At 39.6% G+C, this 12,126-nt stretch overlaps 1 protein-coding gene across 15 annotated transcripts in view; it reads right to left on the reverse strand.

Moving 5' to 3' along the window:
• LOC143284784 (protein polybromo-1-like) overlaps positions 1–12,126 on the reverse strand; it is a 71,667-nt gene that overhangs the window by 24,707 nt on the left and 34,834 nt on the right. For all 15 annotated transcript variants that reach the window (XM_076591797.1, XM_076591803.1, XM_076591790.1 and 12 more), the window contains 10 exons: positions 8,732–8,959; positions 7,744–7,826; positions 7,130–7,268; positions 6,268–6,369; positions 5,887–5,961; positions 5,153–5,308; positions 4,005–4,086; positions 3,358–3,433; positions 1,360–1,532; positions 435–535 (listed from right to left, as the gene is read on the reverse strand). In XM_076591797.1, coding sequence (XP_076447912.1) covers positions 435–535; positions 1,360–1,532; positions 3,358–3,433; positions 4,005–4,086; positions 5,153–5,308; positions 5,887–5,961; positions 6,268–6,369; positions 7,130–7,268; positions 7,744–7,826; positions 8,732–8,959 — 1,215 coding nt within the window. The remainder of the gene's footprint in view (positions 1–434; positions 536–1,359; positions 1,533–3,357; positions 3,434–4,004; positions 4,087–5,152; positions 5,309–5,886; positions 5,962–6,267; positions 6,370–7,129; positions 7,269–7,743; positions 7,827–8,731; positions 8,960–12,126) is intronic.

A 12,126-nucleotide genomic window follows, 5' to 3' on the forward strand; every position in this document is an offset into this window, starting at 1 on the left:
AGCTGGAGATAATAAAGTTATTCTTTTCTTATTCTATCTTACATCAAACCGCTGTCTTTTTCTGCTTTTGTGTTTTTATTCCAGTCTAATATCATCACCTTAGATGAACAGACTATAAATAAATAAACGAACGAATGTGTTTTTATTCAGTTCTACTACATTTTACTTTCTGAGCTTTTTAGTTCAACCTTTTTCAAGTTTATAGGTGTGTCAGACTCGACTGTGGGTTGAGAGATGGAGCTGTGTGAATGACAAGCCTTGGATGCACACATGTACTTGCATGCATTTGTGTGCTTTTCCAGAGATTTACAGACACACACACACACACACACAAGTCATAGAGAAAAGCTGAAAAAGCTATCAACAATACTTATCAGACAAACAAACAAAACAGTTTCATCTCCCTTGAAGCTTTCTGCACTTTGAGGACTGACCTTTAGCCCCTTGCCAAGCAGCTTTTTGATGGAGCGCTCCAGTTCATGGTACTTGGACTCACAGATATAGATGTCAAATTCAGGGATTTCTGTAGGACGAGCTGCAAAACAAGAGAAAGTGCTTGTTATCTATTGAAACATTGCCTGGACTTTTTTTTCCCTTCTCTCATCATCAAACACAGCCTGCACAAAAACGCAAACAAATGACAACAATAAAAAAAAAAGGAACAACATGACAGTTTCAGTTTCACTTTCTCAAGGAGGCGTCACTGCGTTCGGACAAATCCATACACGCTACACCACATCTGTTGAGCAGATGCCTGACCAGCAGCATAACCCAACGCGCTTAGTCAGGCCTTGAGTGCATGCTTACATATTTGTGTACCTATGAAAGTGGATTTCATTTTACGTAATTTCGCCAGAGGACAACACTCTCGTTGCCATGGGTTCTTTTTCAGTGCGCCAAGTGCGTGCTGCACACGGGACCTCGGTTTATCGTCTCATCCGAAAGACTAGACGCTCAGTTTGATTTTCCAGTCAAACTTAGGAGAAAGGGCGAGAGCGGGATTCGAACCCACACCCTCACGGACTCTCTGTATTGGCAGCTGAGCGTCTTAACCATTCTGCCACCTTCCAACATGACAACACACACACACAATGCACTCACACACACACTGAATACATACAATACCCATTCAACACATATACAATCAGCACGTACATACACACACTTACACACAAAACCCACTCAGCACGCATACAAACAACACACACTCAAACACAACATCCATTTGACACACATACCACCCACTCAATGCAAACACTCACGCACACACGCCCCCTCCCTCCACCCCCCATATAAATACCACATAAACACTTGACAACAGTTGGTGTCAGAAATACTGTAGACAAACAGACCACCTACAGGAGCAGTAGTCCTTGATGTGCAGCACACAGCATTTGTTGATCACACTGCCCAGAGGGTTGGTGTCTTCAATGGAGCTCAGGAACACCTCCCTCTTGTAGAATAGGCGGGTGGGCGGGTGCTCAATCTCTGAGGGGCGCACAAACCAGGAGCCATGGAAGTAGGCATCCCCCCTGAAGATAGGTGAAAGACAAGGGGAAAATGAAGGAGAAGAATAAGTCATCAGATACTGAAACCCAGATAGGCAAGACAATTAGAATAGAGCTTCACCAGAGTCTTATCAACTGAAAGTTATCAGATACTGAAACCCAGAAAGGCAAGACAAATAGAATACAGCTTCATCAGAATGTCTTATCAACTCTATAGGAGACTCTTTTCTCTCCAAAGAAAACAAGAGAGGCAAGGCCTTCAAGACTCACTTGTGATAAATTAAGTCCCCTAGCATTAACTACAGAGTTATTTCCCTTTTTTACTATCTGCACCAAAACGTTTGCAAAAATAAATAAAAATTCCATGCTTTGCAAAAGAAGTTCCTGTTTGAACAAAAAATTATAACAATGACTCCTCTTGTTGTTGTGTCAGAATAAGAGGTCAAAGTGCCAAGTTTAGAGAATACAAAAAATATAAATATAACAGTAAATGCAGTTTGCATATAATTAGGCTTCTTTTTTTAATTTTTTTGTGCCCATCCCAGAGGTGCAATATTGGTTTAAACAAGATGACTGGAAAGAACTGAATTTTTCCTATTTTTATGCCAAAGTTGGTGTCAACTGACAACGTATTTGCAGAGAAAATGTCAATGTTAAAGTTTACCACGGACACACACACACACAGACAACCAAACACCAGGTTAAAACATAGACTCACTTTGTTTACACAAGTGAGTCAACAAAAAGAGAAAATCACTAGAGATCTAAACCATAGACAGGCAATACACACACACTGCAGCTTCATCAGAAACAGCACCAACTCTCTAACAGAGACTTTTCTCTCTCTCCTAGTTACATTCAGTAGACACATTGACATCACCTTACCTTATTATAAAGTTATATACTGTATTCATTGTGTTCATTCTGTTATAAAACATTTACCTATATTCAGATTATTTTATCATTCTTATCATTATAAAATTACAAATTGTATTTATTTTGTTGCTCTTTCTGTTACTGTATCTATTTTGCTGCTCCTTCTTTTACAAAACATTTCCTCTGGTCAGATATCTAATCTTAACAACAACAAAAAAATCATGAGTTGATTTATTTCCTACTCCTTTTTTCTGTTTCTGTATCTGACAAATACTGACTTGGGTTATAGAATGGGATAATGCTTCTGCAGGTCTGCTCTTATGTTTTGAAATCTAAAAATGAACAAGAGAGGCAAGGCCTTCAATACTCACTTGTGATAAATTAAGTCCCCTAGCATTAATCTTCAGTATAAGAGCCTTCCGCTTGCAATATTTTGATGATGGTAACTGGGGTGAAACGCTGGTAACGTTGTCTCTTTCGCCGTTCGTATGGAGAGAGCTAATTACATAGTAGTTTCTCTTTTTTACTATCTACACCAAAACGTTTGCAAAATAAATAAAAATTCCATGCTTTGCAAAAGAATTTCCTGTTGATAATATGATAAAATGATAATAATGACTCCTCTTGTTGTTGTGTCCGAATAAGAGGTCAAAGTGCCAAGTTTAGAGAATACAAAAAATATAAATATAACAGTAAATGCAGTTTGCATATAATTAGGCTTCTTTTTTTAATTTTTTTTGTGCCCATCCCAGAGGCGCAATATTGTTTTAAACAAGATGACTGGAAAGAACTGAATTTTCCTATTTTTATGCCAAATTTGGTGTCAACTGACAAAGTATTTGCAGAGAAAATGTGAGTCAAAAAGAGAGAGAGAGAGAGAACAGTTCTATTGTGCACAAAAAGCCATTAACCAAAGAAGGAAGACGAGACCCATCAAACCACAATGACATAGGTTTACCACTTGGCGACTCACTCAGGGTTTGTCCACAGTTTGTCGATCCTGGCAATCAGTGGATAATCTCTGTCTGACCGCACATACACACAGTCTCCTGCACAAACAGAGAAGCACAACAGATTGAAATAGAAAACTGAGAGTGAGTGAGTGAGTGTGAGTGTGTGTGGATGTGGTGGGTGTGTGGTTGTGGGTGGGTGGATGCATAGGTGGGTGTGCATGAGTGAGTAAAGAATGTGAATGTAAAGAGTGGGGCATGTGTGTGAGAAGAGTGAGTGTGCGTGTATGTGTTTGCTAAGAATGCATGTATGTGTGTGTGTGTGGATGGGGTGGGACAGAAAATGTGGTTTCAATTTGATTCTGAAGCAAGGAATGGGGAGGAGATCAGGCCATTAGACAGGGGACAAAGCAGTTACGCTTTCTGACATGTGAACAGATCAATTTAAGCTACACCAGATGCCTGACCTTCGCAAAATCTAAAGCACTGATAGGGAGGCACAGAGAGAAGGAGGCAAAGTGAGAGAGAGAGAAAGAAAGGAGGGTGAAAGAGAGATAACATCTCAATATCCAGCAAGGAAAGCGGGAAAGAATAAACACAGGAAGAATGGAACCAGTATGTCAGAAGAAGAAGATGAGCACAACAAACAGCAACGTAGCAGTGTACTGACCCAATTTCAAACAGCCGCTGGAGTGAAGGTACTGGTCATAGTAAGTGTTGCCATCATCAGGGGGTCCCTCAGAAAGAACATTCTGTCACACACACACACACAAACACATCTTATTTCATAATTTGCGAAACCATCTAATTATGACCGTAAAAGAATATAATTATCTATAGGATGTGGTCAATAGAAAGATACAAGACAATATCCTGAACCCTAGTGATTTATTCAATTGTGATGACTGTCTGAAAACACTCACCATCTTTGTTTATCATTGCATGCGTCTTAGATTACCGTTTATTTCTTTGTTCATTATGTTCTTTTGTTGTGTCTATTAATCCTTAAGGATTTTATGATAATAAATTAAGTCGAGTTGAGTCGAGTCATACACAATCCACAAGTATGCACACAAATGCACACATGCAAGCATGTACACACACACACACACACACACACGCACACACACACATTATCACTGCAATATTCGCAAAATTACAATCACAAAAATGTTATCAAAGAAACAATTCCAACTATTTAAACAACAGTAATAACAGCTGACACTGAACAAACTGGCTGAAATCAGATACTGATCCACTGTGTGTGTGTGTGTGTGTGTGTGTGTGTGTGTGTGTGTGTGTGTGTTTTGCTGGGGTTTTTTTGTTTGTTGTTTTTGTGTAGTTGATTTTGCTTTTCGAAAACCACCAATAAGAAGAGAATGTGAGTGTGTTTGCTTTTGTTTATGTAGAAAGTTAATCCTCCTTTTCCCTTGGCAGATGAATGAGGGAAAGACATATAAGACACCTCCTTCTTAGATTCCCAAACATCAGCAAACATTGAAGGAGTGGCGTATCAAGAGAAACAAAGCAAAAAAAAAAAAGCAAACACATTTCTTGAGTAATGGAAAGCATATTAATTTAATATTAATTTATTTAATATAGCACAACCAATTTTCTCCTCATGTGTGTGTGCGTGGGTGTATTCATTTTTTGACATCACTTTATGAAAAGACACTTCAAGCCAGTAAATCCACGGGGAGTGATAATGACTAATATAAAGGTAACAGAATGAGAAACAGAGATGAGAGGAGAGGAGAAAAGTGCGCGCGTGTATGTGTATGTGAGCATGAATCCCAATATATAACACACAAAACTAACCATTCGTGCTTTGTCCAACACACTGACATCCCCATCATCGTGATCTTTGGTCTCATTAGCTTCTCTGCTGGCAAACACAGACTCCACACGAACAGGCACCAAAGGCACTTCACGCATCACGATGTTCACACTGTCAGTGCGAGAACTCTGCCAGATCTGCACAACATTGATGCAGTATTTGTGAAAACTCTGCCAGAACTGCAAACCACACACTGGCCATTTGATAACAGTATCATTCTGAAGAATTCAGTGATTTTCTAATGACAATCAAATTTGCTTTTTATGGACATACTTCTTCTTCTTTGTTCGTGGGCTGCAACTCCCACATTCACTCATATGTACACTAGTGGGCTTTTAGATGTATGACCGTTTTTACCCTGCCATGTAGGCAGCCATACTCTGTTTTCAGGGATGTGCATGCTGGGTATATTTTTGTTTCCATAACCCACCAAATGCTGACATGGAATACAGGATCTTTAATGTGCGTATTTGATCTTCTGCTTGCCGTACACACATGAAGGGGGTTCAGGCACAAGCAGGTCTGCACATATGTTAACCTGGGAAATCGGAAAAATCTCCACCCTTTACCCACCAGGCGCTGTTACCGAGATTCAAAACCAGGACCCTCATATTTAAACTCCAACGCTACTGCGCCCATCTTATGGACTCTTGCTAACATGCATGTATGTTTTCAATAAATACACACAAAATAGCAGTTTTCTATAATCACTTACTTTGATTTTCTTGAAGCACCTATTGCGTATACTGTATCTGGATTCGCAGACATACACATCCTTGTCTGGTATACCCTGGAACAAAAGGGAAAAAAAGGACATAAATACAAAGTTTGAGCTGCACCGTAATACACAGATAAAAAACCATCACTACTCATTAAAAAAAATATTATAAAAAAAGATAAAGAAAAAAAAGAGAATTTTTCCTTTCCCAAAAATATTTGCCTGAGAAATAAACAAAAGCAAGTCAAAAATGATTTTTTTTAGAAAAAGAAAGAAGTGAAACAAATCATGCACAAACACACACACAGAGACTTTACCAACCAAAAGAAGAATGCTACAAAATGCCAGTGGTGGAGAAAAATACAAACTGTAACTCACCTCAGGTTTCAGCTTGAAATAGTCTTTGACAAACATGACATAGCAGCGTCCCATGATCTGTGACATGGAGATCTCGTGCGACTGTTCCGTCTTAAACACCTCCTGTCAAGCACACAAATGGTCACTTTGGGGATTAGTCTCCGTCTTGTACAGGAACACATTTGGAAAAAAGAATATATACATTAAAAAAAGAGAGAAGAAGTTAACTGCCAAGAATAGAAAAGACTTCATAGATTGCCAAAAGAATTTTTTTCTTGAATTATTTGACTAGGATAAAAGAAATTTATTAACAGACAGGCAACAGAATTTAAAAAAAAGTAAATTGCAAAGGATTAAAGAGATTTCTTCACATACAGACAAATGATCTATAAAAAAGAAAAAAAGAAGTTAATTGCTACAGATAAGAAATTTCTTCATAAAAGGAAAAAAACAATCTTTAAAAAAATAATAAATAAAATTAAGTTAATTGCCAAGGATAAAATAGTTTTCTTAAAAAGTTAAAGTTATTTCAAAATATGCTCCTGAAAATGGAATGCAGCTGACTTAGGTAAAATCAGTCATTAATTACAAGTTCAGTGGTAGAATGGAGTGAACACAAGAAAAAGAATTCAAGCAATAAAGGAATAAACACTGAAAAGGTAAACTTTTTAAAAAGAAAAAGAAAGAAAAAGAAAAAAAAAGTTAATAATCTGCTACATTTTCTTTCTTTTCAAATAAAGGTTTGTAGATTTAAAGTCAGCACAAAAAAACAAAGCACAGACTTGCCACAATCTGAAATTATTCAAGACTCTCAAAAAGACTAAAGAACACTATCCACAACGGGAAAACAATCAACCATTATCAGAATAATGGGAAAGCTGACCTTTTCCAGGAACTTGCGTGTGGCCAGATGGTAGGTTTCATTTGGACGGTAAAAGTAGCAGCCCTTGATCATGCGTGCCCCACTCTCATCTGTGTTGAACTTTTCGATCATCATGATGTGGGGGTCCAGGTTCAGTTCCCTGCCATCACACAGCCACAGTGTTCCCCCACTGGTCTCATCTGCTTTGTTTCATCTCTCTTTTTTTAATTAAAAAAAAGTTCATTGTTTATTCTTGAATATAACAAAAACCATGTGTTTCCATGACAATAATGTCATCAAAAAGGTTTTCCAAACAGCTAATTTCCAAAAAATAGAGGAAGAGAATGTTATATGCTGAAACAACACTTCTCATTCAGTTTTTAAAAATTCTATCCATTTTCTTTTGTGCATTTCATATTCTGTTATTGTATTTAAACTGGATATAATATGAACATTTCTGATTTTTTAAAACAAAAAAAATGTAAATACACAGATTGGCACACAGGATACCATCAGCTAATCTCCTGGCCAACTACAACCACAAACAAATTGAAGAAAATGTTTTAATCTAAAACATACATGTACAAATCTCTGTGCTATCCTCCACCCTACCCCCCACTTCCATAATGACCAACCTGGGTTCAATGTAGACAAAGTCTCCAACCATATATGTCTGATCCTTGTAGACAATCTCGTTTTCACTGGGTTCGTCTTGAGACTAAAGGAAAAACCAAAAGAAGGGAAATAAGGTAGTCAACATTTCCAGGACATACTTGTTCTTCTGTCATTCCAGAAAGCATGGCATGGATTGTGAAATATCAATGCACTTTCAGACAGAAAAAAAACCAAAAGTTGTTACACTGTGGCCACATGTTCTCCCCAGCTTGAGTTTCATGTACAGAAATCTGTTGTGACAAAACAGTACTGCAATACAATGTATTAAATAATTAGGACTGTGATTTCTCCGACATATACAAGTAACTTGAATGATCACAAACACGGACTGAACAAGGCTATTTTCTGACAATTGTACAAATAGTATAATTAGGATTCAACATGACTGTCCTTCCCACGATGAATTAAATAATCATATAACTGTAGTTTCTCTAATCTATATAAATAATCACTCAGCCTCAGCCTTCTTCTGGGAAAAGTGTGCTATGTATGGGTTGATACGGAGACAGCGATCCCCTTAACTTATACATGTATGAGAGTTGCTCAGTTTTCCTGACCAATAATACAGTTTCTGTATCTCTCTGACCTGGTTTATACCGAGATCAAGTCAACACAGCTTTACATGTGGTCACACATAACCCACAAACTGGCAGATTTCAGGAGGGGACAGTTTCTTGCAAACAAGAACTGAAGTCCCGGTCATGGCCTCAATAACAAGAGAAGATGACAGAGAAGTGAATGGTAAAAGAAAAGAAGACAGGAGAGAACAAAGACAGAGGAAGGGAGAGAGAGCGAAAAAAAAGAAGAGAAGAACTGAGAAAAGTGACCAAAAGCTAGTTTCCACTGGTGGACAAGTAGTTTTCACAGGACAGGAATCAGAGCCCTGCCAGAGATGGCACAGCATGTGTAAAGATGGTTTTCTCTGCCCTCAAAGTCTGCTGGACTTACCGGCTTCCAATCCTCTCCTTTGTCGTCTGCTTCTCCTCCACTTTTCTTCTTTTCCTCCTCCTCCTTCTGCTCGCCTGGCAGCTTCTCCTTCTTCTCCTCCTCCAGGTCCACCTGCAGGTGGCGCTCTGTGTAGCTGAGGGCAGGGGTCAGCAGCAGTTCACCATTCTTGCACAGCTCATCACGGATCTTGATGAACAGCATCTGCATCTCTACTGCGTCTTCATACAGCTGGGGAGGGGCAGAAAGATAGTGTTGCAGCATGAGAGGATTGAAACAAAAGTTGTTGCCTTTACCCAACGAATGAAACAAAAAGCATAACTGATTTTCTAAAATTGGACACTCGAACAGAAATGGTGACAGTTAGGATATGGACAAGGAAATTTTTTGCTTCTTCCCTGCCTCCCTCTGTTGTTTCTTTGGAGTTTGTGGGCAGCAACTCCCTTGTTCACTTGTATGTATACAAGTTGGCTTTTACATGCATAACTGTTTTTACCCTGTCATGAGGGCAGCCACACTCAATTCTGTGGGTGTGCATAATGGGTTTGCTTTTGTTTCTAAAACTTGTTGAATGTTGACATGATCACAGGATCTTGTACCTGCATATCTGATCTTCTGCATGCGTATTTGCAGGAAGGGGGTTTAATTTCAAGCGCTAGCATGTCTGAATATCTGCTGATCTGGGAGGTTGGAAAAATCTCTGTCCTTTGCCAATCAGGCGCAGCAACTGGGAATCAAACCTATGACCCTTTGACTGAAAGTCCAACACAAGAGCCACTCCACTGTTGTGCCTGTCTTTCCCCCTTTCTTTTCAATTGTTTATATCATTTTGACCTCAGACATAGACCGATCACCTTCAATGACTCAAGGCTCTTTGTACAAGACATGAAACACAACACATAACAATTAACTCACTTCATGCCAAGAGTTTTTGCCCTTGTGAATCCCAGAAAACCCAGGGTTTGTATAGGATGGGAAAAAAATTCTCAAAAAAACAAATAAACACCCAGACAATTGAAATTTCGTATGTGTATTCCGTGAAAAAATTAAATTATTTACTAACCATCTTGTTGTTGATCACAGTATCCATTTTTTGTGTATTTTGTAGCATTTTTGCACCCATCAGAAAGGTATACCAAGTGTCCTTGAACAGCTTACAAATGTTCCACATCACATCCTAACACTATTTAAGGAACTGAAGACCTAGTACATGCAATGAAGTATGAACAGATGGTGGAGAAAGTTGAAATTTACGCACACAAAAGAAAATATTGTCTCTACATAAAAAAGGGAGTTCACTGTACACAAAAACCTGATGTATTATCACTGACAATAGCCTTGTCTGGAGTGAAAAAGCTCATGGCAGGTGATGATGAGTCCTGGACACAGCTTCACACACAGTGGAACTCCACATTTTGGACACTGGTTGGCAGTTTGGTGTCTTGGTGTGTTGTGGAGCTTGAACAGGTCTTCACAGAACTTGCACTTGCAGTAGCTGGTCACTCATATCCACTCCAGCCATGTTGGTGATGTAGTCTTGTACTGATGGCTTCTGTCTTTCAGGACGGTGTCGTGTTGTCACACTGACCATGGTAGTTGGCAGCATGACTGTTGTCAGCATGTGAACTGGCTTTTTGTCCTGCCACTTCAGCACAGCAACATGACCTGCAACCATACACACACACAAATGATCATGCAGGTCTGACTCTTTCTTCTTATTGTTGTTTAAATTATTTGTTTGCTTATTCCCTTGTTTATTCTAAATATTTATGTGAATGGAAGCATAATGTGTAAGTGTTTTTACATGTAGTCAAAGAAAACCACCTTAGATTTTTTTTTTACAATATTACGAACAATAATGACAGTATCATCAGCATTAGTACTATAACTGTCATTTCTATAGCACCTTGTTCTACAAATAAACTTCATGTTATTGTAAAACAGAAAATAAGTAAACATATGCATGCAATCACACACACACACACACACACAGAGTTGTACACCTGAGCATGTGACATTGTTTACTTTCACACACACACACACATATATATATATATATATAAAATACATACACACTCACCATTTTCAGTCCAATCACTGGTAAAAACACCAGCAAAGTCGTCCGTTTCCTCAGTGATTTCATTGTCAGTGTCGGTCAGCTGGCACATGGTCAGGACTCGCTTTCCTCTCCACTATAAACATCCTCTTCAGCGGCCAAATCTATTTCTAGTTCATCGGGATATGGTTCAAAATCACTGTCCGACGAATCAACATTACCTCCTTCAACATTGGAGCCTTCAGTTTGGATCATTTCCAAAGTAGTTTCAATGCTGTGTTGCGTTTGACCTCTCCTACCGTGTCAAACACTTCGACGCGATGCCATCTTGTCAAACAACTTGCAGAGCTGACCGAGGGTATGCTTCGTTGTCGTCTGCTAATGAGTGTGTCACTTCACACACGCAGTGTGTGTGAATAAAAAGTTGGCCGAAGATAACTTAAGAATCAGTTCTGCTTTTGAGTTTCGTATCCGACACATCACTCCAACAGCGCGACTTTTCAAAATCCAAATCCGCATATGCGGACATTGACATCCAACACTTTGTCCAACGACATCTGCATATGCAGACAATGGCAGCGAGTGAGTTAAAATACACTTGCACACAAAAACAAGTACACATTCTATCAGACAAACTGTCTCAATCACCAGTACAGTAGAACACTGAAACACGCTTCTCCACAGCTTACAACCTCCCACAACCCCACAGCTTACAGGCACCCACAACCCCAAAGCATACAACCTCCCACAACCCCACAGCTTACAACCTCCCACAACTCCACAGCATACAACATCCCACACTCCCTACAGCTTACAACCTCCCACAGCATACAACCTCCCACAACCCCAGAGCATACAACCTCCCACAGTATACAACCTCCCACAACCCCAGAGCATACAACCTCCCACAGCATACAACCTCCCACAGTTTACAACCTCCCACACCCCACAGCATACAACCTCCTACAGCATGCAGCATCCCACAACCCCACAGCATACAACCTTCCACAACCCCAAAGCATACAACGTCCCACAACCCCACAGCATACAACCTCCCACAACCCCACAGCATACAACGTCCCACAACCCCACAGCATACAACCTTCCACAACCCCAAAGCATACAACTTCCCACAACCCCACAGCATACAACGTCCCACAACATACAACGTCCCACAACCCCAAAGCATACAACGTCCCACAACCCCACAGCATACAACTTCCCACAACCCCACAGCATACAACGTCCCACAACCCCAAAGCATACAACTTCCCACAACCCCACAGCATACAACGTCCCACAACCCCACAGCATACAACGTCCCACAACCCCAAAGCATACA

This window comes from Babylonia areolata, chromosome 8 (assembly GCF_041734735.1).
Source record: "Babylonia areolata isolate BAREFJ2019XMU chromosome 8, ASM4173473v1, whole genome shotgun sequence".
In the NCBI taxonomy this organism is placed as follows: Eukaryota; Metazoa; Mollusca; class Gastropoda; order Neogastropoda; family Buccinidae; genus Babylonia; species Babylonia areolata.